We start from the raw sequence: 27,842 nt of genomic DNA, 5'->3' as shown, positions 1-27,842 counted from the left end.
TGGCTCAGCCTCTCTGCCCTGGGCATATGCAGCCTTGGCATCCCAGGAGAAGAACCCAACTCAACCATCTGCCTCCTGGCAGGCAGTGAGCAGCTGCCCAGTGGTTGCCTCCTCCTCAGCGGGCATCCTCCACCTCACCTCAAGCTAAGAAAGGATCTTGCTGTGCCTAGACCAGAGAGCAAACGCAGCCCTTTGCTGGCTCCTTTTTCCCCCCATCTTTGGCCCTGCCAGTGTGATCCTGGTGCTCCCCCGTGCACTGCAGACCCTCCCCAAACCCCACTGGTGTGAGCAGCTCCGGGGATGTTCCCTGCTAAGCATCTAGCTGAGGGCAGCTGCTGTCTCCTCTCCGCTCTTGTCTGAGCGGGCAGGCGAGGGGGGCCCTTGGCAGGAGCTGTCAGGAGCTGGCTGAGTGGCACGCGCAGCGGTTGGCCGGTGAGCCACCCCTGGAGGACCCCTCCTGCCGGTGGGCATCTGACAGGCAACGCGGAGCGGTGCAGATGTGCTGCGCAGGCTGCATGCTGAGAACCTAGAGTGGGGGACCCGAAACGCTCCCCTGGGCTCTGCCAGCAGTGGGTCAGGCTCCCTGAGATGCAGGACGGCTGGACCACTTCATGGTATGCCTGGGGGTGCTGTCAGACAGAGTAACCCAAGGCAGAAGCCGTTCCCGTTGTGGAGGGCGGGTGTCCCACAGCAGGCTGTACTGGCACAGCAGCGGCACTGAGGCTTCCCTGTCCTGCAGCAGCTCCGCCGGCAAGGGTGAGCATATGGAGGTTTGGACTAATAGGGTGGCCGTGCAGCCGTGAGATTTGTCAGAGGCAAGCACTGGTGATAAAAGACATCAGCAGGTTGCAGCTCTCCGGCAGCCCAGCTGTCCAGCGCAGCCACCCTGTGGGGGTAGCATCTTCCCCGGGAGACTTAAGTCACTCTGAAGGTCACCTGCTCTCCCTCGGGAGTAGCTCCAGGACTCTTAAGTGAAGCTCTGGCTCAGGTCAGGGCAGAGCGAAGATGCGCTTAGTCAGCTGCCTGCACCTGGGGCTCTGGGCTGCTCTGCTGTTAGCAGAGGAGCAGCGCAGCTCACCTGTCTCTCGGTGTCTCTGCGCCTGCAGCGTGTCGAGGAATGCTGTGTGGGTTCGGGGCGGTGTGCGAGAGGAGCTCCACCGACCCCTCCCAGGCCTCCTGTGTCTGCAAGAAGATAGCTTGCCCGGTGGTGGTGGCTCCTGTCTGTGGCTCAGATTATTCCACCTACAGTAATGAATGTGAGCTGGAGAAAGCCCAGTGCAACCAGCAGAGGCGGATCAAAGTCATCAGCAAGGGACCGTGTGGTGAGTACAAGGCCAGGCTCACCCCGTTTTCCAGAGGTGTACCCATATGAGACCAGGGAGACTCGGCCTGATCTCCTGTTAGTGCTCTGGTGATGTTCTCAGGCAGATGGGGACAGGTCTGATGTGGAGGACCACTGAGAGAGTCACTAGCTCTACTTTGGAGATCTGCCTTGGATTTAGTAGCAGACAAACTGATGGGTAAAGACTATTGAATAGGTACCTGACGGAGCCCAGCGGAGAACAGCCCTGTGTCTCAAGCCAGTGCTCTGCATGCTGGGCCATGCTGCCTCCCTAAAGCAAGCCACATCTGCTAGAGGTTGGAGTTTGAGAGACCGCGCATGTGCACAGACCTATGCAAGAGGGCCCTTGCCTGGGAGTGGCTGTTTCTGCAAGAGGCTGGGTGGGCTAATGAAGGTCCTTCCCCAGCCTGGCATTCACCAGCTGTGAGCAAGGAGCTGGGTAAATGAGACCCCCGTCCCCTCGCCTCAGAGTAAATTAACTTGACCTTTACCTCATGCAGAGCTCTGGCTTGTGATAAATCTGCACACGGCACTCCTGCGGGGGCTCTTGTTAGAGGGGAGAGAGCGCCAAGTGATTTATTTAAAATAATAATCATAAAAAAGTAACAAAATAAAAAAAAAACTGGCAAATAAATTTTGTCCCTTCCTTGTTAGTGAGGAAATCGCTCCTTGAGCTCTTCCTCTAATTACGTTTTGCAGGAGGTATCTTAAGGGCCCTTGTTTTGCTTGCTTGCTGGAGCAAGAGGCTCTCAAAGAGCTTGTGCAGGGAAAGGAGCTCGCAGCAATGAAGCTGAGAGGTTTGGGAAGGGGAGCTCTGACTGAAGTGCCAGGTGGAGAGCGAGCTCCCCTCCCTCGCCTGCTCTGGGTTAGAGACTGATCCTGCAGCCTCACAACGCTGCCTGCCTCTGCGGACGTCAGATGTGGATGATGCTCGTTGCTGCAGGACCAGATACGCAGAACTGGCTCCAGCGTCTGTTGAAGCTGAGGGAAGGGCGTCGGGTTCAGTTGCTTATGTTTCTGGGCATTTGGAGGGACTCGGGCTGTCTAGGTAGATGCGATGGCATGTAGGGTTTACTTATCGCATTAGAGGGGAAGACGGGGGAGGAGAGGGTGAGGTGGGAGAGGACCGCGTTCTCAGGCCTGTGCTGTGCCCTCTCCTCTCTCCCCCAGGCTCCAAGGACCCCTGCGCAGAGGTGACATGCAGCTTCGGCAGTACGTGCGTCCGTTCCACGGACGGCCAGTCGGCCAAGTGCGTCTGTCCGTCATCCTGCAGCGGCGTGGCTGAGAGCACGGTGTGCGGCAGCGACGGCAAAGACTACCGCAGTGAATGTGACCTCAACAAGCATGCCTGCGACAAGCAGGAGAACGTCTTCAAGAAGTTTGATGGGGCCTGTGGTGAGTCCCCTGCCCCTCAGGAAGTATTGCTTTCCAGTGAGGGCTGGAAATGGCAAGGGCTGGGGAGAACAGCATGCCAAAAAACCCATTTTCATCAGCTCTGCTACCAAAAACACGATCTGTGCAGGAAAACAGGAGTCTGTGGGTAAAGGCTTCTGAAGCTCAAACCAAGGCAGTGCTTTCCCTGCCCGGTATTTGGCAGCAGCCGTTTCTGCTCAGGGCGCCCTGACTTAAAGAGCAGTTGCAACAACTGTGCCACCTCCTTTACCTCCTGCCGCTTTCCCTGACTCAAGGCCGCTGGTTGCCGCTTTTGGCAAGAGGCTTTCCAGCAGACAATGTCCCAGGCCTTGCAGCAAGCAGCTTCCTCTAATTAGAGGAGCTCAGTGGGCATGGATCCCGGGAGGGCAAACACAGTCCTGCCTCTCCGAGGATGGCTTTGTTTTTGTCTGATGGCGGTTGTGGATCCTTGTAATTAAAAGCAACTGTGTTCATTAGAAAAACCATGAACTCAGCCAGGACACGTGCCAGGCCCCTGTTTGTCCCTGAAGGAAGGCGTATGGGAGTGTTTGGGCAGGCTGCAAACCTGGAAGAGCTTTAATTGTTTATGCTTTCGGTGCTCAATCTCAAGCAGGGCAAGGTGGGAGGCATGAAAGAGGTGATGTCATGCTGGGTGCTCCAAGTTTCTAGGGCAGAGAGCATCACTGCTCCTTTGAGCCCCTCCTGGTTTTGCTAGGAGACAGCAGAAAGCCAGCAGCATTTGGACCTGCTCCTCAGGGGGAACTGCACAGTACTAGGCTGTACCATAAGGCTTCAGGATGCGCTATACGTTAGGGGAGATGGTGGGGATGGGGAGTGCAGGTGAAGAAGGATATCTTGAATACCCTCATCATACAGTCCATGAGATACTGCCTTTGCGCCTGCCTCACCCTCACTGATGTGGTCTCCATCTCCCAGGCAGACAGCATCCCTGCCCCGCTACAGCAGCCTTAGGTACCTATAGGCTCGTGAGCCCATATGAGACCTTCCTGTGATTTTGCTGGGGTTTGTAGAGGCTCCTTAGGAGGTAACACAGCCTTGGTTGTCTGCTGGGGTGGCTGCAGAACAGCAGCGAGTGCTGGCAGCTCTTGCTGGAGGGGGAATGGGAGATGGGATCGGGTAGGCCCTGTGGGAGCTGTTTCATCTGCTTCATTTCTGTGATTACTGCATGTGCTAAAACAGACAAAGCAGAAGACTTCCGCTGTGACCTTTTTCTAAGCCAGCCTTCTCCAAGGGCAGATGTATGGGTGGCTGAAATGGAGGTCCCTTGCCTGCTTGTGGGAGGGTGGGCAAACGGGGTACAGTATCGTTTCTCCCCTTTGTCAGCCTGCACTGTGGTATGTGCAGGGATTTCATACTGTTAGAATGAGAGGGGGGAAACATTCAATCGCGTTTCTGCAACTGCAGAAAATGAATCAGTGCCCTCCAGGTACTGTGACTGACAAGGAAGAGAAAAACCCGGGGCTCGAGCAGGGATTAGTGAACGCTCAGCACCTGTTTTGTCCACATATCTGGTATGCAAATGTGAGCTCACATCATCAGAGAGAGTGATCTGGATAAGCATAGACTAGAGCGTAGAGCAAGGCAGCATGTGGCCCTGGCTGCCTTCAGAGCTTCAAGCACTTTGCGGGTCAAGGAGCACAGAGAGGGAGAGTGGAAAGAGCAGGATGGGTGTAGCAAGCATCTTGTAATGCACAGAGAATGCCCTCTCGGCTTGGGAAGTTAGTCTCAGTCTGGAAAGAGCCCTTTCTGCCTGGGCAGAGGAGAGGAGGGCAAGGAAAGCAGCTCAGGATGGAGGAAGGAAGACAGAGCTTGTCCCACCCAGCAGTCACTTTGGAAAAGGCTTGTATCCTCAGGCTGTGCCGCTCAACAACAGATGAGTCCTTAAGTGTGTCCAGCCTCCAGGAAGGGATCAGCACGCACTGAATCCCTTCGAGGAACATACAGAGGCACTTGGGACTGCATGTAGCCGGGATGGGATGGGGGCAGGCTATGAGGCGCTTCTCAGGGGTGTGCAGGGCCATGCCTAGCTGTCTGCTCTCATCGCTGTCTGCTCTCATCCTTCTCTGCTCTGGCTTTGTGCACAGACCCTTGTAAAGGCGTCCTCAATGACGTGAACCATGTGTGCCGGGTGAACCCCCGCACCCGAAGGGCAGACCTGCTTTTCCGCCCTGAGAACTGTCCCCCAAAGAGGGAGCTTGTATGTGGTGACGACGGGGTGACTTATGACAACGAATGCGTCATGGAGCGTTCAGGGGCCATCCACGGGCTGGAGATCCAGAAGGTGCGTTCGGGGCAGTGCCAGCATCAGGGTAAGTACCTCTCTGCACCATGGGGAGTAGGAGCGTTTGGGTTCCAGACCTGGCCCGCTGCTCCATGCCATGCTCTTGGGAATGAGAGCGTTCCCCCTTCCCTTGTCCCCTTGGTGGGTGCGAGTGCTGCTGCCCTCTCTCCTCCCAGACAAATGCAAGGATGAATGCGAGTTCAATGCTGTCTGCCTGAACCGCCGTGGCACCACCCGCTGCTCCTGTGACCGCATTACCTGCGATGGTGCCTACCGTCCTGTGTGTGCCCGGGACAGCCGGACGTACAGCAATGACTGCGAGCGCCAGAAGGCTGAGTGCCAGCAGAAAGCTGCCATCCCAGTAAAGCACAGTGGACCCTGTGGTAAGCGCTGGCGCAGTGGGGCTGGTGGCCCGCAGGAACGCTGGTACCCCTGCGTCTCTTACTCCCCGCCCCCAGCAGCCACAGGCTTTGTACCCAGCCTGTGTCAGACCCTTCCCTGCAGGCACACAGTGCCCACAGAGATGCTGAGAAGCTGCAGGTAAGTTGTGATGAGGTTCCCACAGTCTGGGCAAGCCAGGACCAGCGTTGCAGGTTCCTCCCTGGTCTTTCTCCTTCCAGCAGTCACCAGTCCTCTGTGTACGTGGGTGTGTTCCTCCTTGGTCTTGTCTCTGTCCGATGTGTTCAATGTTGCAGGGAAGAATCATTTGTGTTTGAACAGTTCTGAAATGCCTCTGTTGTCCCGTCCTCTCATTCACCACTCCAGCCAGATGCACGTTCATCACCACGCAGTTCCTGTGCAGCCCACGCTATTCATTTCTCCTTCCAGGGTAGTGCCAGTCCCAAACGCCTTTCATGCTTTCCCCTCCATGCCTGCCTGCTTCTCTCAGCTCCAGGTACTCTCCAAAAGGAACTTCTCCCAGCGCTCTCGCTCTCCGGAGGTCTCGCCGTGTCTTTGTCTCGTCTCTGGGAGAAGCTTTTGACTTTTCTGATGGAAACTTTTACAGGCTTACGTGATAGGATGGGTCTTTGGGTTCCTATGATGTTAGGAACATCTGATTTTTAAATTATTGCACAGAAAATGAAGGTTGAACGCAGTCACTGGGTTGATTTGCATGAGTTTGAATGACTGCTCATTTCAGTTTGGATTTTTTTTCTGCTGGAGATCTAAAACTATGTCCTATTTTAAGCTGATGTGTTGCAAGGTATCAGGCATATCAAACCTTCTAAAGTACCTGGAGATTAAGGCCAGTATTTTGGGTCTGTTTTGCTGGCTTTGTGCTCACGCAGTAGGTTTTTAATACCACCGGCCCCAGCTGCTTGAGAATTGTTTGTCAGGCTCCCAAAATCACACTTAATAATCACAACTGTTATTTTTAATCGTTCATTGCAGTGTGTTTCTGGTTGTTGAACCATTAGGAGTTACTTCCCTGAGTCCTTTCTACAAGGAGGGCAACAAAGGCACTTTTTAATCCCCTGCCTTCCCATGATCCTGGAAGCTGATGCTGGATGAGAACCAGCAAACCTTGTGAGGAAGCCATGCGCATTGGCAAGTCTGGCATTTATTTTCCTTCCCCTGTTGTGCTGCTTAAGTTTTATTCCTTGTGTTACCGGCCTCTTGGGTTGGCATGGAAACACACAGGCGCTGTGTTCCTGGTGAGCTAAACTCCCTTGGATTTGAGGAGGCAGAGGAGCAGGGGGGCAGAGCGTGGTGCAAGATGCTCACATCCAGGCTGGCTGGCTCTGCGGGGGTCTGGAGGCCAGCTCCCCTCGAACAGTGCCAGGAGATGGAGGTGCTGATTGTTCCCAGCTGGGTGGCTGGGTCCTGATGCCGTGGGCTGTCTGCAAACACCTTCCAGTAATTCCTTTAGAGTAAGGCTGTTACTAAGGTCTCCTGAGCTTCTGGGAGAAGCAGAAAGGTTGTGCTGCCTGGTTACGCTGCTGTCAGACTTGTGTCATTTCCACTAAGTTCGGTGGAGGGAAGGCAGTGGTGTCACGGACAGTAGACTATGGTCCCTGTGCATCTATTTCCTCTCTCCCTTATGTTCTCTTTTATTTTACTCCTCTCCCTCCAGGTAAGGATAGCGCATGTGCGCATGCCCTTTCAGGAGCTATGTGCCTGTGGGATAGGAGTAAACAAAGCCCTTTATCTGGGAGAGGCAAAGTCAAGCTGGTCTGCCAAACCCCAGGATTTCAAAATCCGTGTAACAGGTCCAAGCTGCCCTGTAGGAGACCACCACAGGGCTCTCGCTGAGCTCACTGCTGCTGCCCTTTGGGAAGACAGCACTTTCTCCTGCGTGTCACCATTCAGATTCAGTGCAAAGTGGAAAGCAGATTTAGACGAGGGGGCGGATGGCAGTGATGTTGCTTGCTGGCCTGTATGTCAAGACAGGTCTTCCCTGCATGAGCACATTACTGCTGGTGCTCACTTCTCTCGTCTCTGGTCTCCTGGCCAAGGCTTGCTTGGGATGCAGGGTACAGTGGAACAGCTCAGCCCGCGACAGGGGACACTTGGCAAGTGGGCCAGCCTGAGGGCTGAGTGAGCTGCAAGGTCTATCTGCATCCCTGCCATGGCGATGAATCCGAGTGTTTTTTCCGTGCCTCCTTATTGTGAGCCTACAGCAAATTCAGAGCGCTGAGGCCCCTCCAGGGCCTGCTGGCGGGAAGGAAGTGAGACGGGCCGTTAGTGTGGTGGCAGTGTGATGCTTTAATCTCTCACACATGCCTGCCTAATGAACTCTCAGCTCTGCTGCTCTCTTCCTCAGCAGCATGGCAGAGGAGGCAAAGCCAAGCAAAACAGCCCAGGCCTTATTTTTAACTCCTCTCTACTTTGACATCTGTGTCAGAAGCCGGAGGCTGCCCCGTGACAGGGCACCTGAGAAAGAAGGGATGGGATGAGACATACTTGGACAGGAGGTGGAGGGAAGGTATCTGTAGTTGCATCTGTCTTTTCCTCCCTGCCTCTTTTCTTTCTGTCTCTTCCTCTGCTCTGTCTCTTCCTCTGCTCTTTCTCTCTCTTTCCTTCTCGTCTGTGTCTTGTGTTTTACAGTGTTGCCTGTTTGGAGAAAGGAATTGTGTCCTCGCAGCACCCTTCTACTTCCTATCCGGACATCTCTGCTAGGAGGTCGGCTTTCTTCCCTTCTCCGTAGCCAGGGGTAGTCCTGGCCCCTTCCCACTGCTCCCCTCTTCTCTGGTTTTCCTAAAGAGCCCCTGGGATGGAGAGAGACCCTTGGTTTTGTTCCCCTCCCCTTGCCCCCAACACTTCCTGATGGAATGAAAATGCATCGCAATGCAATGGAGTCTTTTCTAATGCTTGCTATGGCTTGACCCTCATAGACAGATGAGGATGGAAACAGAGGCCTGGGAGGAGTGTGATCCCCACCACTCTTTTAGCAAGTCCATTTGTGGCTGATACATGAGTTTGGACTGCTTCTGATTGATCTTACCTGTCCTTTTAAACCCAGCTAACCCCCTTCTCTTCCCACCTCCTCCTTCCCAGAGACTTCTGCCTGCCTGGGACTGTGATGACGTGTCCCTTTGCTCTTTGTAGTGTGTCGTGCTTGTCTGTGCAAGTGCAGGTGGTGGCTCTGTGGGGTTTGCAGCTCCCCAGTGCCCAGCAAAGCCTTTTGAAGCATTGCCTAGGCACTGAGGATCTGGTTGTGCTCAGACATGGCTCTTCCCAGGACTGCTCTGTTATATCACAGCGGAGCTAGTGCCGGAGCCCGCTGAACTGGAAGCACAAGCAGGAGACGTGAGCAGCGTTGCAGGGCTAAGCCCAGCAAGGATTGGTTCCTGGTCCTTGGGAAAGACTCAGAAATCCTTCAGCTAGCTGCAAGCAGATGAAAAGGGAGGGTTGAAGTAATGGCCTTGTACCTGAACTGTACCCCTCTTCCCCATCCCTGCCCCTTCGCAGTCCCTTGGTTCTGCGTTTTGGCTGGGTAGGTGCTTTGCAGAGGCCAAATTCAAATTTCCCGTTGTGGACCCTTTTCTCACTGGTTGACAGCATGCAGCCAATCTCCTAAGGGCACAAGCCTCGATCCTGCTCTGCAGGTACGTCACATCAGTCCCAGGAGGAGAGGAAAACAGACCTTCTGTCCCTGTTCACTCTCCCTGTCATGCTATGAGGTTCAGGAGGGGCTTTGTCTCTCCCAACACCCCCCTAATTCTGTGTCTGCCTTGCTGCGTTTATTGTCACTGAGGCTGTCCTGTGTCTGCCTGTTGCATCCACCTTGCTTTTGCTGCATTGTCTCTTCCCCACATCCCTGTTGTCATATGTCCTTGTCAATGCCCAGTGCAGATTATCTTTCTGTCCTTTCCCTGCCCCAGCCCCTCAGGGCCTTTGTCTGAGTCCTATGGGGGTCTCTCACCCAGCAGCTTGGCCAGTCCTGCCTTTTAGCTGCTTGTCTTGGCTCAGCACTAGTTTCTGGATGGCGTAGGGCTTTTCAGAAGGGGCCTGCCTGCCTTCACCAAGTGCGTTGGGAATCACGCGAGACCTCAGGGTTTTTCCCTGTGTGCACTTGCAGAGCTGTCCCTGGAAGCCAGACTCAGCCTGTTCTCCTTGTTGTGACCATAGGGGCTGGCTGCTAAGCTCTTCACGGCCAGGCATCTCGTGCCTGTCTTCATCGGTGGGCAGGGGAGGGTGCCACCTGCTCAACTGACTTTGATTAATCAGCTCCATTAAGTGAGCAGAGGCGGCTTCTGTCTCTCAGCCCGCAAAACATGCTGGAGGGCGTTATCCATCCCCAGGGAGCCTCAGGGCTCTGCTCATGGATGCCTGAGGACTGGGGAAAAATAAGGACATCAGCTCCCTTCATCCTGCCATACCAGCAGCTCCTGGCATTCCCAGCACGAGCATGCAAGAGGAAGGGAAGGGAAGGGAACGGAGTTGCAGGCGAGAGGAGGAGAGCCCGGGTGTGTAGTGAAGCCAGCTGTAGGCATCATCTCCAACCTGGTGGTCTTGGTTTGGGTCGTGGGAGGTGTTAGGGTGAGCTGCTCAGGGGTAAGTATTGACTGTAGGGATGTGAGGCTTCAGTTATGTGACTTGTCCCTTTGTGCCCTTTTTGGCTACTGAGGTTTAGAAGCTGGTACCAGCTGGTACCAGGTACTGTGTGATGATGTAGTCAGTGTCCAACTGAGGCCCCAACTGAAGACAGCTTTCCACTGCCTCTTGCCCTTCCTTCTGCCACAGGGCTGATCATTCAGGTCAGACTTCACAGGCAGGCCTGAAGCACCAGTGCTGCACAGGAAGAGGACGACTGACTCCTCTCCTGGCAAGAAAACAGGCCTCAGCCTGTGTTGCCCTCCCTAAGCACGTGAGACTTGTCCCTGGTGCTGGGATTGTGAGCTACTGGGGAGACCCAAAATAGCAGGGTTTGGTGCAGAAACCTGTATGAAATCTGCAGGGCTGGTCCTACTTCCTCGAGGCCCTGGCTGCATCCTCGAGGGAGAACGTAGCTGGGATGGGGGTGGAGGGGAGAAAACTGGCATCCTGTTCATGAGATACAGGGGAAAGGTCTCGTGCCTGCTTCCTATCCCCAGCTTCCCCCATGCATGGGAAAGATGCTGAGCCAGGCATGTCGAGGTGGCATGGAGGACACAGGGGGCTGGGCTGGTGCCAAGGCCAGGAATGCTGTGCATTTGCCTTGGCTTCGGGGGTGGCAAGCGTGGGCTTGAGGCTGGAGATGCTGGCATGTAGTGCTGTGCACCTTGCCTGTGGGTGAGTTTGGGAAGCAGTAGACTGAGGCCTGTGCTTTTCTCTCCTATCCTCTGCAGACCTGGGCACACCGAGCCCCTGCCTGAGCATAGCGTGCACCTTTGGGGCCACGTGCGTGGTGAAGAACCAGGAGGCTGTGTGCGAGTGTCAGCAGGTGTGCCAGGGACGCTATGACCCTGTGTGCGGCACTGACAACCGCACCTATGGCAATCCCTGTGAGCTCGACTCCATGGCCTGTGTCCTCAAGAGGGAGATCAAAGTGAAACACAAGGGACCCTGCGGTAAGGAGACAGTCTCTGAATGCTTCCTCCTCCTAGCGCTGCTGGCCACAATGGAGGCTTTTTTTTTTTGCTGGGACCAAGTGGTTTCTTAAGCAGAAGCATGGCCCTGGCTAGGGGGAAAGAGGGGTGTTTGGACTCATTTGTGCATTGGTTGCCATTGTGTAGCGAGGAGGGCAGGAAAGAGCCTGCTGAGCTGGACACGTTGCCCATTTGGTGTATAATGAAAGCATCAGGCACCTCACGACGAGAGGTAGTGACGCTGGTGTGCAGAGACTGCTGCTTGGGGAGCTCCTTTCTCCACCATCCGTTGTGTGAAAACTAAAGCAAGCTCAGCAGAATGGGGATTTAGGGAGAGAATCCAATAACCAGTCCGAGATCTCCTTTCCTCACCAAGGGATAATGGGGAAGTGGGGAAATCTTAGGATAAAACAGGTGTGAATTGCATCCCCAGGCAAGCCAGCCCTGGCTCTGCTGCCTGCACCGTGTCCTTCACCAGCCCGCTCTACCCCCGTTAGCTGTGCTGGGGGGGGTGCTGCTGAGTCTGAGGCGTAGGGTGAAGTAAACTCTGCCATGGAGCAGTATTATGGAGCCCATCCTCATACCCTAGCTCCTAGCAAGAGCCCTCCACCCGCATATGACTCAGGGAGACTCACAAGCAGCTCTTCCATCTGCAAGCTGCTTATTTCTGCCGGCACAGTTTTGCTAGTCAGAGAGTGTTTGCACACAGACACAGCCCAAGCTGACTATGTTCTCCCTTGAATGAAATCTGCCGGGGCGTTCAGGTATGATTTGGCCCACTGCAGTTTTGCCAAATGCAGTCATTCTGCCCTCAGTCTTCAGGCTGGATAGTAAGAGCTGGTGCCTGCCTCTCCACCCAGAGCCTGTTGTGGGTTGGTGTGGCAAAATAGTGCCCCTGTCAAAACTTAGGCTTGACCCCTTAGATTCATCTCCCCCTCAAGCAGTGCTACACAGGGCTTTGAGAAAGTAGAGAAAAGGAAGTCCTTCAAAAAAAAAAAACAAAACCAAAGGCACCCACCAGCCTGTGACACCTACGGCTGCAGTATAGCAGAAAGCCCAATGGGATTCGTATCAGAAGAAAATATTGGTACGAACACCGTGCAGTTACAGGAGAAACAGTGAAGGAGTGCGAATACTTCAGCTTTAGGGTATATGCCGCTGATTGCGCTGTAGGAAAGAGCTGCTCTTGTATGTACACAGGCTGCCTGAAACGGCCTCTTGCCGGACCTGCGGAGCCCAGGCACGGCTACAAGCTTTGTGCTGTCGGTTAGAAACCTCCTAGCCAACAGCCTGCACAGTCCGGTCTGGGGCTTGTTGCATCGTCCTTCATCTACACAAAGGCAGCAGCTGCTGTGTGGAAGAAAAATGGGAAAAGTCCTCTTTGAGTCAAATTGCTGGTGAATCGAATGGAGGGGAGGGAAGAGGGGTGTTTGTCTGAAGGTGGAAATGAAGCCGTGAATCACGAAACACTCAGGGAGCAGCAGAGAGGAGATGTGCTGGTTGGCATCTGGTCTTTCCTGCAACAAATGATAGCTCCTTTGCAAGTGAGTTATTACCGAGATAAATGTCTTCCCTGACCCGAGCCTGTGCTTGTATGTGTGCTGTGTATGTGTTTGCAGTAGACAGGCTGAAGCTCTTAATGGGAGAGGTGACAGGTCTCTGTGCATTGACGGTAGTATATTATAAATATATCCAGGACTGTTGACATCCTAATAAACTAGGGGAAGAAGGGTCCATGGGTCATAGTGTTGTCAGGGCTCTGATGTATTCATTGCACGTGAGTGTGGCTCTGGTGTCTTCACTTATAGATGTACCACCCTCCTCTTCTCCTGTGCTCGGTTCGTGCTCTCTGGATGCTCTGCTTGCCCGCTTTCAGAGCGGCGGAGAAACCACCCGGGCTGGGGCGGCTTCTCTTGGGTTTGGCTTGGTTGGGGCCTGCACCTGTTCATGGATCACGTATCCTCATGCAGGGAGTCTCTGTGCTGCTGGCTTCCACCTTGAGTGGGGCTGCAGCCAGACACTGCAGTGCAGCCCAGCCTGGACCCCTTGGTGGGACTGTCCTGGGATGGAGAGCTTGGTCTCTGCTTGGTGATTCTGTTCTCCAGAAGCCGTTCCCTTCCCTGCCTGAAACCAATCTCTAAGATTTTCCTTTGTGGATATGTCATGGGTGTAGCTGCCTGTGGTGTCCTGTGTCACATTCCTGTGACCTCCCCAAGCTTGCAGAGTAGAGGAGCATCACAGCTTCAACAGAGAAGCATCCAGCTTCTAGAGGACAGATGGGCCTGCAGCCTTTCTTTAAGGAGAAGTGGGTGTGGGACGACTTAAGAGCAGACTGGCTCCTGCGAACTCCTGTACTTGGAGCTGGAGGGAGGTTGGGGAGGCAGAGGTTCCCCTCGAGAGCGCTCACACCTCCTCTCCGGGGAGTAGCTGGCTGCAGAGCGTGGGGTAAAACAAACCTCTCTGGGCCTATCACTTCCTCCCATCCTGCTGACTTGCCGTGTGCGAATCCTTATTTCTTTTCTCTCCCAGGAGACTTGCTGCTTAACATGCTGCACTCCGCTCCCCATGCCTGGGAGTAATTTATTACTCCTTGTAATTGCGCTCAGCCCTGTGCTCTCTTCTGCCTCCTATTTCGCTATAATGGCATACAACTCTGGTGACATTTCATCACAATTACTCCTGTCCCTGATGGCTTTTATGAGCAGTTATTGTCTCTCTGCCTCCAAGCCTCTCTCTCCTTTCTCCTACAACCCTCACCTCTGCTCCTTCTTCCCTTGCACTGCGTCCTGGGGCTCCTGGTCCCGGCAAGGCTGCAAGTGCCTGCAGGGGCTTGACGTGGGGAAGGAGATTGCAATGGGGTTTTACCGCTGCTTTGGCACTTCATTAGAAAGTGATGCCTGCCTGACCTGTTCACGCTCTCATTCAGTCCCTGTGGCATGTTTCTAGCAAAGTCAGAGTGCAGAAGTTGTTAGTGCAGCGCTCTTAGGTGCCCAGGAGGCTCCCATGTGCTTCAGCACCTTGTCCCTGCAACCCTTTGTGCTCAGCACCGTCAGCTACGGCACCCCTAGCTTGCACTGTTTAGTCAGACAAGGGTGGGTGGGTTCCCCAGGAGCTCCAGCACCAGAACACCTAGTTTTTCCCTGTCCGCCCCACAGGTATCCCTTTTGCTTCCCCTCCCCAGCAAATCCAACAGAAACTGGATCTGTGCTCTCTAACAGCAACGGGAAAGTCTCCGAACAAGCTCTTCCTCGGCAAATGCTCACACTGGGCTCCTGTCTCCTGCTGCAGTCGTTGCCCTTTGTCGTGAGCCCTCCGTGCCTGGAGCACTGAGCCTCCCGTGGCTTGGCCGGGGCTGAAGTGTCTTCGCTCTGTGCGGTATGGTTTTCGCAGTGGGCTGGGTGTTGTTTGAATCCCCTGTTTTTTGTTCTTCATCTGTGCAGATCGCTGCGGCAAGTGCCAGTTTGGGGCCATCTGTGAGGCGGAGACGGGAAGGTGCGTGTGCCCCACGGAGTGCGTCCCCTCCTCTCAGCCCGTGTGCGGTACAGATGGCAACACGTACGGCAGCGAGTGTGAGCTCCACGTCCGGGCGTGCACGCAGCAGACGAACATTTTGGTGGCTGCCCAGGGAGACTGCAGTGAGTCTGACAAGGTCCCCTTCTTCCCTCTTCTTGCTCCTTTCGGTGGCATATCAGAGAGTGGATGTTCAGCCCCCCACCCCACCCCCCTCCACCCATCCAGGCCCTACTGATGCACCCTGGCATGGACATCCAAGCAGCTGAAGGCTCACCAGTCATTTGTAGTGCCCTCAGCCTCCGGGTTTGCCAGCCCTGGGAGGGGGTCATTTCTTAATGAATTAAAAACCCTGCCTAGGTTCTTCATTAGAACAAATGATACCTCAGTAAAAGCAATACTTTGAACCACATAAAATGTGTCCAGCCAGATTTGGTGCTCCAGGGCTGAGCTGGGCCTGGAGATCTTCTCTAAATTTTAGAGAGAAAAATGGACAAGCGTAACAGGTGACTCCCACCGCTCCAGCAGCTCTGCAAGCAGGAGAAGGCTGGAGTTATGTTACATCATGAGAGTAAAGGGGGTTTCATGTTGGTGTCCTGTAAAAAGGTGTTGGCCACAACACCCTGTGGATGCTGATGGGAGTCAAACATGCTCAGGACTCTCATCTCTCCCTTGCAGAGTCTTTGTGGGGCTTAAATAAGCAAAAACAAACAGCTCCAGGGAAGGAGAACTCCTCTCTGGTGTGGTCCCCAGCTCTTCAGCACTAGGCGGTTGGAGGCAAGAGTCTCCGCAACATCTCACTGTGCTTCTTCCCTCTTGTCCTGCAGAGTCCTGCGGCAACACCGTCTGCTCCTTTGGCAGCAAGTGCCTGGGTGGGCAGTGCATATGCCCACGCTGCGAGAGGCAGCCCTTTGCCCAGGTGTGCGGGAGTGATGGCCTCACCTATGATAACCAGTGTGAGCTACAGGTAGCCTCCTGTCAGCAGAAGAAGAACATTGAGGTTGCCAGGACAGGGCCTTGCGAGGACGGTAGGCTTTTGCCCTCCCTCCAGCTGTGCGGATGTGATGGGTGGGGAACCGGGGATACGAGTGTGGGATTTGCACGCGGACTCATGATGTAAGGCCAGTTGCTTGGAGCTGTCAAGATAGCGCCCCAAGCACAGCTCCCTGAGCATCCCTAACGCAGCAGGTCCCCTGCTAACAGCTCGCTGCTTCCCTCGTGGCTGGCTTTCTGTCCTCTGTCACCCCCAGCGCCCACCTCCCTCCCTCCCTCCTTTGTCTGTCTTTATCCAGCCGTTATGGAAGATGACACCACCTAATCGGCTGGGCAAGGAGACTTATCACTGCTTTAATTTCACACTTCACAGGACCTAGGCTGGAGGAGATGGAGCGGTCACTGTGGCAGGGTTGCCTCTTCGCTTCCCTCTGCCCCTGGGACTGCTTTAGGGCCTGGTCTGCAGCCGCTGTTCACCCGGTACTGAGGGCCAGGGGAAGATAGTGGTGATGGCTGTATCTTTGCTTGGCCATGCTTGGAGGGAAAGGTGCTTGCCTCGTACCCTGTCAGCGCTGCCCTGGGACAGGAAGCAGAGCAGGGGGCTGAGAGCTGTTGAAAAGAGCCGTGTTGACAGTGGGACTTGCCTAAACTCTGTTAGGATGCCCGATGTGTTTTCCCTGATGCTGCTTGTCACGAGGTTTGGCCCACAGAGGGGACATGTATTTGCTGGCTATCCCCACTGAGCTCCATCAGGAGAAAAAGCAGCGCTAGTAACTCGTGCCCAGCAAGAGGGATGAGGCCAGCAGGGCCTGGGCAGCTCAGGAAAATACATCACAGGGTTGCACTCTGAGCTCTTCCTAAAGGCGAGTAGGTTAGTACTAGCTGGAGAGGACTTCAGTGCTATGGCTGAGCTAGGGAGAGGGGAAGACATAATGTGGTGTTTGATCACAGCCTTCCTTGAGGAATTTCAGGTGGTTGTCCCTGCGGGAAAAGATCTTAAATAATTCTGTGTGTAATGCTGACTCCCAACCTTTGATTACTCAGTAAAACCGGGGAGGTTCTCCCCCCCTCTGCCTCCCCCTCTGCCTCTCTCTCTTCTTTCTCTTTTAATTAAGAAGCCTTTGAAATCAGCAACATCTCTCTCTTGCTGCCAGGACGCTGAGCACTTTATGGAGAAGCAGCAAGGCCGGGGATGGAATTTAAATATTGTCTATTAGCTATGCCAGGAATATTCGCCCCACTGAACTTTAAACTAAGTCCCTTCCTCTGCTCTGCTCTCCATGAGCAGCAGAATCCCATCTGCCTGCTGTGCCATGTGTTTGGGAAGGCAGTAGCTAGGGAAGGAGTTGGATTAAAGCATGAGGTTAAGCTGTCCTTAAAGCACGTGGCAGCCCTTCCTCCCGTGCATGGCTCTTGGCTGTGCCTAGTCTCCAGGTAGCCTGCAGGGTGCTGGTTGCCACCGAATCACTGCTTTTTCTCCTGCAGGGATGCTGCAGAGAGAAAGACCTTGTAAAGTATCCCGATGCCATTTTCATCATTTAGGCTCACTGCAGTTTCATAGCAGGGGTGGGACAGTCTGCTTTCTCTGAGGGAGAGGAATCTTCTCTGAGGTCCAGTCATAAGCATCCTAATATATGTGGACCCATGTTTCTGGGCTTGCCTTTGCTGGAGACACAAAGTCCATCTGTGACTTGGATAGATAGGCCTATGCAGCTGTGGGCTGCTTCTCCCTTCCGGGACATGGCCTCGTGTTAAGGAGAGGACTCTGCCCGCATCCCCTGTGCTTTCCTCCAGCTCTGCCCAGGTGGCTGTGAGGCCTTTCTCACCATGTTCTTCCTTTGCTCTAGAGTGTGGTTCAGGAGGCTCTGGCTCTGGTGATGGCAGCGAGTGTGAGCAGGACCGCTGCCGGCAATACGGGGGTTGGTGGGATGAGGACGCGGAGGATGACCGCTGTGTGTGTGACTTCACCTGCTTGGCAGTGCCACGCAACCCGGTAAGTACCCTGTGCACTTCTGGGCTGCCTGCCAACAGTCCTTGCTCCCCCTTCCCTCTTCACCCTGGTGGCATTACACTCCTTTCCTGGGGCAGGAAAGGACACCCCCTGGATAGGCACCCTCCATTCCTGTGCCAGGGATGGCCTTGAGCAGCTTCCCTCCCTGTCCTGGCAGGTGTGTGGCTCTGATGGCGTGACCTACACCAATGAATGTGAGCTGAAGAAGACACGATGTGAAAAACACCAGGATCTCTATGTCACTAGCCAAGGAGCTTGCCGTGGTGAGTCCCCCCTGAGGTAGCCAACCCTGCAGGCTGGAAAGCTCTGTGTACTGCCCCTGCAGTAATACATGCTCTTTCACTGGGGCTAAGTGAGGAAATGCTCACCAAGGACACAGTAGTGTCCATGTTGGTTTGTTGGTCCCAATTGCAGGCTGAAGTTCCTGTTTCATGCCCTGTGCTATCTATGGCCAGGGGTACGAACCTCACTTCATCATCAGTGCCCCAGCATCTCTCCAGGGACTACGTGGTCTTGCAGGAAAGCTGCTGGCTGCTTGGTCTATACATTGGCAAAACTGCCCTGAGACAGCCTGCCTGCCAAACGTAACCTGTGCCTCTGCATTCCTCTACAGCTCTTGCCACAACCTCATCACCTCTCCCGGTTGTGCACTGCAGCCAGACCATCTATGGATGCTGTCCAGACAACATGACCTTGGCGCTCGGAGTGGGCTCAGCTGGGTGCCCAAGTAAGTGGATAGTGTTCCCAGCCTGAGGCCATGGGGCACCTCTAAGGCAGGTGGATTGCAGGAGAGATCAGGTCAAGGGAGGACTAGGGGTCCCTTCCTAAGGGAGGTGGAGGAAGGTGGACCCTCCCCATTCTTCAGCAAGACTGGTGACCTCCCAGTGTGAGAAGGCCTTCAGTTTATCCCCTAGCTGTGCTCCAGGCTCCAGACATGGAGATGTGCATGCACACTTCACCTTCTGTATCTACCAGTGATGCTCCTCTGCTTTCTACCAGTAATGTTCCTCTCCTTTCTAAAACCCTGAGTCAACTTCCTGGTCTAAATCACTCTGAAATGCAGGAGCACAAGATGGTTGCTCAGAACTTGTCTGATGCTGAGTCCATGCTGGATGTCCCAGAAGGTTCTCATAAAGCCAGACTGTACCTCTGTGCCTTCACCCCATCACTAGAAACTTAGGGCTTTTGACAGGTCTGAATGACAAAGATATTGCTTGGGTCCTTGCACCACAGGCTGAGTTGGGACAGAGCTTTTAGGTTCACCTAGGGACCCTGCACAGGCCACCCCAGGACTAGTGACCAGTTGGTTACTGCACTGTGCCGGCATCTGAACTGGCAAATCTTTCATTAATATTTATTAAATAATGATCAGAGTCAGTACTTTAGCAGAAGGCACGTTTTGGAGGGCATTAGCAAGCTGTTAACAGCGGAGGCTTCGACCGCCTGTTAGGAAAACACACATTACTGCACAGAGAGAGGATTTAGGCTGTGCTTGGGTCCAGCAAGTGCCTGCTTGATGAGAATGCAGTGCTGTTTAATGTGTCTTATAATTGAAAAAGCAGCACTGTTTAGACAATGCCCAGAGCACTCTCCTGGGGCAGGCTGCAGGTCCAGGGGTGGATGCTGGAAGAGCAGACACATGCCATCATCTGTGCTGGTGGCATCCTGCAATGGCCAATCACACCAGCCTCCACCTCTACTTTGTCTCCCTTTCTGGAGCCAAGACGGGCCAGCAAAGAAGGCAGCAGGAGGTTGGAATGACACTAGGAAGGAGACAGAGAGCATTTAACTTTCAGGATTGCCCCGCCAGCGGTAGTTCATACCGATGTGCCTGTGTGTCTCTGAGCAATCTGTCCCCTGCTCTCCCATCTACAGAGACAGCTTCCCAAGTGGGAGTCTAGTATCCCACCAGTGTGTGTCCCACCTGTGCTGCTGTGTGGGCTGCAAAGGCAGGAGGTAGTTACTGCTTTCCCAGCGGAGCCAAGCCCCTGGTGCAAATTTATCCGTTGTGGCTTACTCTGGACGTGCCGTTTCCATGCCGCTAGCTGTCTGGGGATGTGTACATGCAAACTTTGCTTGCTGCTCCAGAGCTCTCCCCCTCTCTCCAGCTCTGTCCCACCTCCCCTTGCTGCTGCTCCCTATGGATAAAGGGAGAGCCTCTCTGTCTGTCTCTGGATCGTTTCCCTCTCTCACGTTCCCAGTTAACAAATTAATAATAAATTTCTGATAGCTCCCTCTCTCTGATGGTCAAGAGAGAGGAGTTCCAAATGCTGGCAAAGCAAACGGGCAAATTCTCGAGGGTTTAGTCCTCCCTTGTAGCTGGGGCAGATGAGAGGTGTTGAGATCAGCTGGCTGAGACTCTCCTTCTGCCTGACGGAGAAGAGGTTCCCGCTCTAGCCGAGCGAGTCTGCTGGCTCAGCGCTCCCGCTGCTCTCGGGCACAGCCCACGGTGCGTCTCCTCCTGTACGGCCAGGACTCGGTCTCACGCTCTTTCTCTCTGGCTCGCAGGCACCTGCCAGTGTAACCCCTATGGCTCCTACGGGGGGGCCTGTGACCCCACTACGGGACAGTGCTCCTGCAAGCCAGGCGTGGGGGGCCTGAAGTGCGACCGCTGCGAGCCCGGCTTCTGGAACTTCCGCGGCATCGTCACGGACAGCAAGAGCGGCTGCACGCGTGAGTGCGGGCAGGGGCTGGGGGCTGGCGTCCCTCTCGCCTGCCTAACTCCAAGGTGGCACCTCTCCCTGCTCTGCTCCATGGGGCTCAAGTCACTGCAGGGCTATTGTATTTTTAAAAAAAAAGAACCCTGAGGTCGGTCATGTTGTAAGTCACCTCGGTGTTCCCCCTTGGTGCCTGCATGTGGCAGGGCAAGCGGGTGCGGAGGAACGGGTTGGAAGTGGAAGGAACGAGGCAGCGTTTTGCCTCTTGATGCTCATCTCACCAGGAGTAGCCATGTGCAAACAAGGAAGTAAAACAGAAGAAAAGCCCAGTTCATTTCAAGCTCCATTGGAGACCTAAGCAAGAAAATCAATATGTGCCAAATAGGAAGAGAGGCCAGAGCAGCCTGGAGGAAGATGAATTATTGGGAGGGGACTGCAGACAACAGAGTATGAATCTGCCCATCTTTCACTGAAATTACAGATAGCTCTCTGCCAAGTGATGGATATATCTCAGGCTCCCACGTGGCTTAAACCCCTGCCAAAGGAACTGAATCCAAGGGCTCTGCTCAGAGGTAGCAAGCTCCAGCTCGAGCCACGATTGTGCAGTTAAAGGATAGGAAGGATGTTTCGTGCTTCAGAGAGGACAGGGAGGCAAGTCTCAGGGGTTCCTTTCCTGCCTCTGGGATGCAGTGCCTATCTAAACACTCGCACATCAGGATTCAGTAGATGGAGATCTGTGCCAGGAAGCTTAAACTAGAAATAGGATATCAGTTTTGTAACAGCAGAGGCATCACACTGCTGAAATGGCTTCCTGAGTCTGTACTTAATTCTCACTTGCATGCAGTCTTTAACTCAGAATAGGGTCTAGGTCTAAATGCAGGATCACAAGTGTCAGTAGGTAAAATCATCTGACTTCAAGCCAGACGGACATCTACAGCCAGTGTCCCTTCTACCATGCAGCTCCTTTCTCCTGTGCTGGAGAGCAGGGGGAGGGTCTTCTGATATGGGTGAATGTTACTACTGGAGCTGCATAAATCCTTAACGCTGGTGGGAATGAGGGGCTGTGGAGCTGACACGAGATCACAAGCTGTAGGACCATGGTTAGAGCATAGCAGGAGGAAGCAGGGTTCCTGCAGCTCTTTTGGGATTAGTAAGTGTAGAGTGGTGGTCAGCATTATGGTCTTCCCCTGGATCCTCTTTCCTGCTCTTCTCGCTGACTCCCTGGGGCATCAGTGATTCTATTGTTGTCTCCACACAAAGCCACCAGCAAAACAATCTCTCTCTTATTCTTGCCCAGCCTGTAACTGCGACCCAGTGGGCTCAGTGCGTGATGACTGTGAGCAGATGACCGGACTGTGCTCTTGCAAGACTGGTATCACTGGCATGAAATGCAACCAGTGCCCCAATGGCAGCAAGCTGGGCATGACTGGCTGTGAGAAAGGTAAGGGAGCCACATGCCAGAGGGGTTGTGTGGGACACTGGGAAATGAGAGCCTGGGTACCACTGGGGGGCAACACGCAGGCCCGTGAGAGAAATGCATTCTTCTCATCCTGCCTGCTTGTGCTTCAGGGTAAAGAGATCCTGGTCTGCGTTTCTAGCTGTATTCCTCGTGTCTGTGTACTCACACAGAGCACAAGGGGCTGCTCCTCTGTTTAGTGAAAGTCTGGCGCGTCTACCAGTCTGAGCTGCTCTGCATGGTCCTTTGGAAAGCCAAGCCCCCGCTGGGAGGAGATAGGGATTTTGATTCAGCCTGGCCTGTTTTTTATCGTTGGTGTCTGCTTTGTTATCTCTTCCCCTTCTCTCCTTACCTCAGACCCATCAGCCCCAAAATCATGCAAGGATATGAGCTGTGAGTTTGGGGCCTCGTGCGTGGAGGTCAATGGCTTTGCCCACTGTGAGTGCCCATCCCCGCTCTGCTCGGAGGCCAACATGACCAAGGTTTGCCGGGGAGGCTGCTGTGGGGGGCTGAGCTGCGAGCGCGGGAACATGCGACTAGCTCAGTTGTGTCAGGCTGGTGCAGGCAGCACGAGAGATTGATGTTTCTTCCTTCCCGCAGGCAAGTGGGTCCGCTGTCCTCAGTGCATGGGGAAGGGTGACGTGTGGGTCATGGATGTCTGCCAGCAGCGCAGGGGCTCTCTCAATGCCTCATTTAGCACCTCTGAGCTGATGTGATTGCCTGGGCTTTTGCAATCTGCCCTCAGGTCCCTCTTTGCATCCTGCATTCTCCTTGCCTCAGAAAGACCCCTGCAAAGCCTCAGTCCCTTCCCCAGCATTTAGAGACAGGTTTATTTTGTCCAGGGCTTGGAGGAGGGCAGAGGTGCAACACACACCTTTCTCCATTTCCCTTCTGCCCTCCCAGGTGTGTGGCTCTGATGGTGTCACTTATGGGGACCAGTGCCAGCTGAAGACCATTGCGTGCCGGCAGGGACAAGTCATCACAGTGAAGCACGTGGGACAGTGCCACGGTGAGTGTCGGCTGCTCTCACTGCTGGGTGAGATGCCAGCTCTCCTGGCCTGACACTGGACACCGAGTCTAGCTGCCTCCCTCTGCAGTTCCTCACTGTGCCATGAGCCTTCATGGCACAGCTAATGCATTGCCCAGGGCAAATGCTTGAGGGTTTGCAACGTGCTTGCCAGTGTTACAAACGTTTTTTTTCCAGCCTCCCTTCCTTAAGTACCCTGTCTTGCTTCTCCTTTCAGAGACCATCACTCATGCAAGCCACACCACGCCACCCACACCACTGCCCACAGTACCCTTGGACAAATTAATTCTTCCTCCCCCGCTCCAGCTCACTACCTGGGCTCCCGAGCCCATTGAGGTGGCTACCAGCTCCCTGCTGTTGGAAGCCAGGCCTACTGTAAGAGGTCACCCCACAACAAGACGAGTGACTACTGCCAGACCAGCCACTACACCATGGATGACCCATGGTGTGCATAAGACCACTGTCCGGCCCCTCTCTACCGCTCCGGTAGTCCTGGCCACTACCCAGCCTGCGTACGTTGAATCAGGCAGTGCAGAAGGCAGTGGAGACCAAGAGATGGGCATCAGCGGAGACCAGGAATCTAGTGGGGCAGGTTCTGCTGGTGAGTGTGCCTTGCTCAGACTTAGTAGGCTTATTGAGAGACATGGCATGGGTTAGCCCACATGTAGAGATGAAGCTCTTTCTCAGCCCAGTTCTCTAACATGGGGGTGAGGTCCTACCTCCCACTGCTGAAGGCTGCTCTTAATGTCCCACAGGGGAAGAGGAGGTAGAAGAAAGCCAGGTAACTTCCACCCCAGCCATTGAGAGGGCGACATGTTACAACACCCCACTTGGATGCTGCTCTGATGGCAAGACTGCAGCTGCTGATGCAGAAGGGAGCAACTGTCCAGGTGAGTTTGTCCTTGGGGCTGGGCTCTGGGCTGCGTTTCGGTGGTCAGGAGTGAGGCTGAACTCTTGCAGGGCACAGTGGAGTGACAGATGCTGCTGAGAGCTGCTCAGCGGGGGAACAGGCGCGTGTTGCTGCTGCTCCCCCAGTTGGCAGTGAGCCCCATTCCTGTTTCCAGCCTAGGAGCTGGGGTGTCAGTGCAGGGGGTTTCACATGGATGTGCTGGAGCCACAGTAGCTGGAAGAGGTTGTGCCAATCTGCCACAGCCGCCAGGAGCTAGCCACGGTTTAGGCAGGTACTGCTGTTCACGTGAGGAGCTGGACACTGCAGTTTCCTTTGGTGGTCTAGGTGACCGCTTTCTGCCTTAGCTGTTGCTGCCTCAAACTTTGAACAGTTTTTTGCCGAGGCTTATGCAGAGCTCAGAGCTGGTGCTGGGGGAAAAGAGAATTACCTGGGTAATACCTGCTATGAGCCTCCCACATAGTTACCCACAGCAAGGATCTTTCTATAGCTGCCTCTGCCCTCCTGTAGCTTCCCTGGAAGGGAACCAGCTTGGGTTCCTGTTGCAGTTTCAGTCTGGTTTCACAGGCTGTCAGCAGGGTCTCTGCTTCCCTCTGTCAGGTCGGGTCTTCTCCTTGCCCGGAGTCCACCTTTTTGCATGCACGTATCTGATCCTGCCGTATTGACTATGTGCTGCTCTGGCTAATGTCTTTCTCTTGTTACTCAGCCGGTGCAGGGGGGCTGCTCTCCGGGCCGGAGCTCAGAGGAAACCATATGGTAAAAGCTGCCATCTCCAGCCTGGTCTTTGCCATCTGCTCCAGCACCCTCAGATACTAATCCTCCATGGCACTCTCCCAGACCCATCCAGACTAACCCCAACACTGGCACTACCCACACACTACCATCACCCTTTCCCCTAGGGACTTGAACGCTCCTTGCGGCTGTCAGCCACACACCTGCCCGCTCCCCACAAGCCAAATAAAGGGGTTTGTCTTGTTTACCCTCCTTCCTGTAGCTACCAAAGTCTTCCAAGGAGTGCTCATCTTGGAAGAGGTAGAAGGCCAGGAGCTGTTCTACACACCTGAGATGGCTGACCCCAAGTCCGAGCTCTTCGGGGAGACAGCCAGGAGCATTGAGAGTGCGGTGAGTCCTTTGCACTTGATCTGGAGTCTGATTAGGGCATTTCTGGCCTTGGCTAAAGAAAAGAAAACCCTGCACTCCTCTGTATGCACTATGATAGACAGATGCCTGAAGCCTCCAAAAATGTTCACCTCCAAAAATGTAGTCCTCCACTTTTGAGTAAGCAGGCATTCTCTGAGCCGCTACTAATAAGCGGGCTTGTCCATGCAAGTGATTGTACTCCCACGTGGAGCCAGCCTGTGGCACACTCGCCTCTTTGTGTCTGCTCGGCCTCAGAGGTGCCAGCGTTCTGTAGGATATCAGTCTGCTGCACGCTGCTCCAGCTACCGTGCTAAAGCAGGGACCACGTGCTGTCTGCTTTCTGAACAGCGCTCCCTGAATGCATGTTACAGTACCCTGTGCCATTACCACCCTCTGTAATTACAGAGGCTCTATTGTCCTGAGCATGGAAACCACTTTGGGTCTCCTCCTGCTTTGGCTTTGCATACTTGATGACTTCTAGGAAGACCATGGTCTGTCATTATTATCTGTCAAATGAGAGCAGAGAGACCTATGTGCAAAATGCTTTGTGTACCTTGGAGGAGAGTTGTTCCATGCTGGTGGTTTTTTTTGAGATGGGCTTAAACCGCAAAAATTAGGAGTGAACGTGGCTTATCCCCAGGGCCAGCACTTTCAAAGGGTAGGAACTTAAGAGCATAAGGACATGATGGGCTGATTCTGTCTAAAAGGTACCCTCTATGAATTGTGCTCATCTCTTTTGAACCTAAGTGTATTTTTAGCCCCTGCAACATCCTGTGTCAGCAAGTTCCATCCTTCATTATGTGCTAGCTGAAAAACTCTTCCTTTCTTTTTGATTGATTTCGGTGATGGGACTGTTTAAACATGAGGTTTTGCCTTAGCGGCCTGGATTTCCTTGAATATCCTTATCTCTGTGAAAAGCCCTTAAACAAAAATCTATCCCAAGTTCCTTTGTCCCTCCAGTTCAGCCATACAGCTTGGAAAGCTGCTTGTGTAAATCCAGTCTCCCATCTTTAGAGACACGTGCCTCCCCTGTCCCCATCTCACATTGCTAGCTCTGGGAGGAGATGGACTTCGCGTAGCAACGTGTACATGCGGGTATGCCAAGGAAGCACTCGGCAGGGTGGCAACGTTGTACTGCAGCCTGCAGCGTAGCACAGCGAATAGGAAGCATCCTTGCAAGGAGAGTAACGTGTTTAGAGCTGGTTCCAGGCTGCACTTAAAAGTTGGCAAGCCTTCAGTACAGTCATATAAGCAGATGTTTGCCTGGCATATGGGCCATATGGTTTGTGCAGTTCTGTATGATAATAGCAATATTTCCCAATACAATAGTGACTTCCATCTGAGGATCCAAACACACACAGAAAGCTTCATTCACTGGTTCATCCGTTCTCCCCTCTGAGAAGGCAGGAGGCTTTGCTGGCTCCTGTTTTCCCAGGGCTGAGGGAAATGAAGGCACGGCACAGGCAATGTGTCCTGGAAGATGTCTGTGGCTGGGCTGCAGAAACCTGTGCAACCCCTATGTGCAAATGCCGTGGTATTCAATGTGGTCTTTTACCCCCATGAGATCGTTATGCCCAAATTTATAGGGGGGACCATTATTCACTTATTTACTTCTTCCTGTCTTTGCTCTGAAGCTGAGGGAAGGAAGTTGTGGTCTCTAGCTGTGGCGGATGCCAGTCCAACATGAGGCTGGGCAGATAGCTCAGCACCGGCCTGCTGAAAGTCTGGCACTGTCACTGGTTTGTTTGTGTGACTTCAGGCAAATCCTGCAATATCTGAGGGCCAGGTTTTAAAAGGTTTTCAGGTGCTTAAAGGTGGACAACAATGTCTGGTGGGATTTTCGAAAGTACCTATGTGGGTTTATGCAGATTTAGAAAAGGTCAGTAAGATTTTTAAGTTAGATGCCACACAACTGAAAAACCCTGTATGAGCTCCAAGGTGTCTCAGTTCTGGCTCTATTCTCCCCTTCTCCATGGGTTAAATGGGGATAGCTCACCTTCCCCACACTACCTCTGGATCCTCTTCCTACCTTTGATTTCAGGCTATAAGGGACAGGGGCTATCTGACGCCACATCTGCCCGTCACCCTGCACAAAGAGCCCTGTTCTCTGCGTGTGTCAGTGGGATAGTTTGCAAAGGTTTGGGTGCAGGCTCCAGTGAGGTGAAATCAAGGAGACCCACTGAGACCCAAATCCGTGCTCTAGGGTCTCCCTGTTGATCAGTTTGTTTACCTTTCCTCTTTCGCCTCTGACCAATTAGCTGGATGAGCTTTTCCGCAGTTCTGACGTTAGGAAGGATTTCAAGAGCGTCCGTGTCCGAGACCTGGGGCAGAGCAGTGCTGTCCGTGTCATTGTGGAGTCCCACTTTGACCCAGGTAAGAGCCTTCCCTGTCCCTGTCTGTATCAATTCACTGCGCCATCAGCGTTTGCCTGCGGAGGGAGCAGGCACTCTCAGTGGTGCTGGCAGCCTGAGAAACAAGCATGAGGCAAGGAGCATGAAAGAACCTTATTAAAAACTGCCAGGAATGTGTCTTTTGTTCAGCAAAAGCAGCAGATGCTTTTGAGAAAAGCTGGGAGGAGGTGCACCCTAAACTGGTGCTTGAAAGGCTGGAAGTGTTTTTCTGGGGAAAGGAGTGATTCAGATGCACCATGGGGAGGTCATGAAAGGAAAACTACTAGGTGGGACTGCATCTTCACACTTGCCTTTTCCCTTTCTCCTCCTGGCTATGAGCAGCCACTTCCTACACAGCAGCTGACGTGCAGGAGGCCCTGCTAAAGCAGATCAAAGCTTCCAAGAAGACGACCATCCTGGTGAAGAAGCCCCAGCAGGAGCATGTCAAATTCATGGATTTTGGTAAGCCCTCTCTGTCTGTCAGTGATCACTTCCCCTGCCTTGGCTTAGGCTTTCGAAGGGACAGGCTGGCTCTTCTTGACCCACCAGGGCTTTTAATCTTCAGCAGTAACCCATCAAGTGCTTCCTAGAGCACAGTGCTCTCCAGAGCCAGGGCTCAGAGGACGTTTCATGTGCCCAGACTCATTCTCAGCTCAGGAAGGCTGTAATGAGTGTAGTTCTGC

The 27,842-nt window shown here is 53.8% G+C and overlaps 1 protein-coding gene across 4 annotated transcripts in view; it reads left to right on the top strand.

Moving 5' to 3' along the window:
• AGRN (agrin) overlaps nucleotides 1-27,842 on the top strand; it is a 140,939-nt gene that overhangs the window by 91,758 nt on the left and 21,339 nt on the right. For all 4 annotated transcript variants that reach the window (XM_068915651.1, XM_068915649.1, XM_068915647.1 and 1 more), the window contains 19 exons: nucleotides 1,107-1,322; nucleotides 2,513-2,737; nucleotides 4,861-5,085; nucleotides 5,234-5,440; nucleotides 10,829-11,050; nucleotides 14,509-14,703; nucleotides 15,406-15,606; nucleotides 17,419-17,564; nucleotides 17,740-17,845; nucleotides 18,196-18,309; nucleotides 20,091-20,255; nucleotides 21,537-21,680; nucleotides 22,053-22,177; nucleotides 22,599-22,704; nucleotides 22,940-23,323; nucleotides 23,478-23,612; nucleotides 24,624-24,751; nucleotides 27,028-27,142; nucleotides 27,502-27,621. In XM_068915651.1, the coding sequence (XP_068771752.1) occupies nucleotides 1,107-1,322; nucleotides 2,513-2,737; nucleotides 4,861-5,085; nucleotides 5,234-5,440; nucleotides 10,829-11,050; nucleotides 14,509-14,703; nucleotides 15,406-15,606; nucleotides 17,419-17,564; nucleotides 17,740-17,845; nucleotides 18,196-18,309; nucleotides 20,091-20,255; nucleotides 21,537-21,680; nucleotides 22,053-22,177; nucleotides 22,599-22,704; nucleotides 22,940-23,323; nucleotides 23,478-23,612; nucleotides 24,624-24,751; nucleotides 27,028-27,142; nucleotides 27,502-27,621 (3,279 nt within the window). The remainder of the gene's footprint in view (nucleotides 1-1,106; nucleotides 1,323-2,512; nucleotides 2,738-4,860; nucleotides 5,086-5,233; nucleotides 5,441-10,828; nucleotides 11,051-14,508; nucleotides 14,704-15,405; nucleotides 15,607-17,418; nucleotides 17,565-17,739; nucleotides 17,846-18,195; nucleotides 18,310-20,090; nucleotides 20,256-21,536; nucleotides 21,681-22,052; nucleotides 22,178-22,598; nucleotides 22,705-22,939; nucleotides 23,324-23,477; nucleotides 23,613-24,623; nucleotides 24,752-27,027; nucleotides 27,143-27,501; nucleotides 27,622-27,842) is intronic.

Source organism: Struthio camelus, chromosome 21 (genome assembly GCF_040807025.1).
Source record: "Struthio camelus isolate bStrCam1 chromosome 21, bStrCam1.hap1, whole genome shotgun sequence".
In the NCBI taxonomy this organism is placed as follows: Eukaryota; Metazoa; Chordata; class Aves; order Struthioniformes; family Struthionidae; genus Struthio; species Struthio camelus.
The sequence above is the reverse complement of the archived record's forward strand: the minus strand, read 5'-3'. Positions and strand labels throughout refer to the sequence as shown.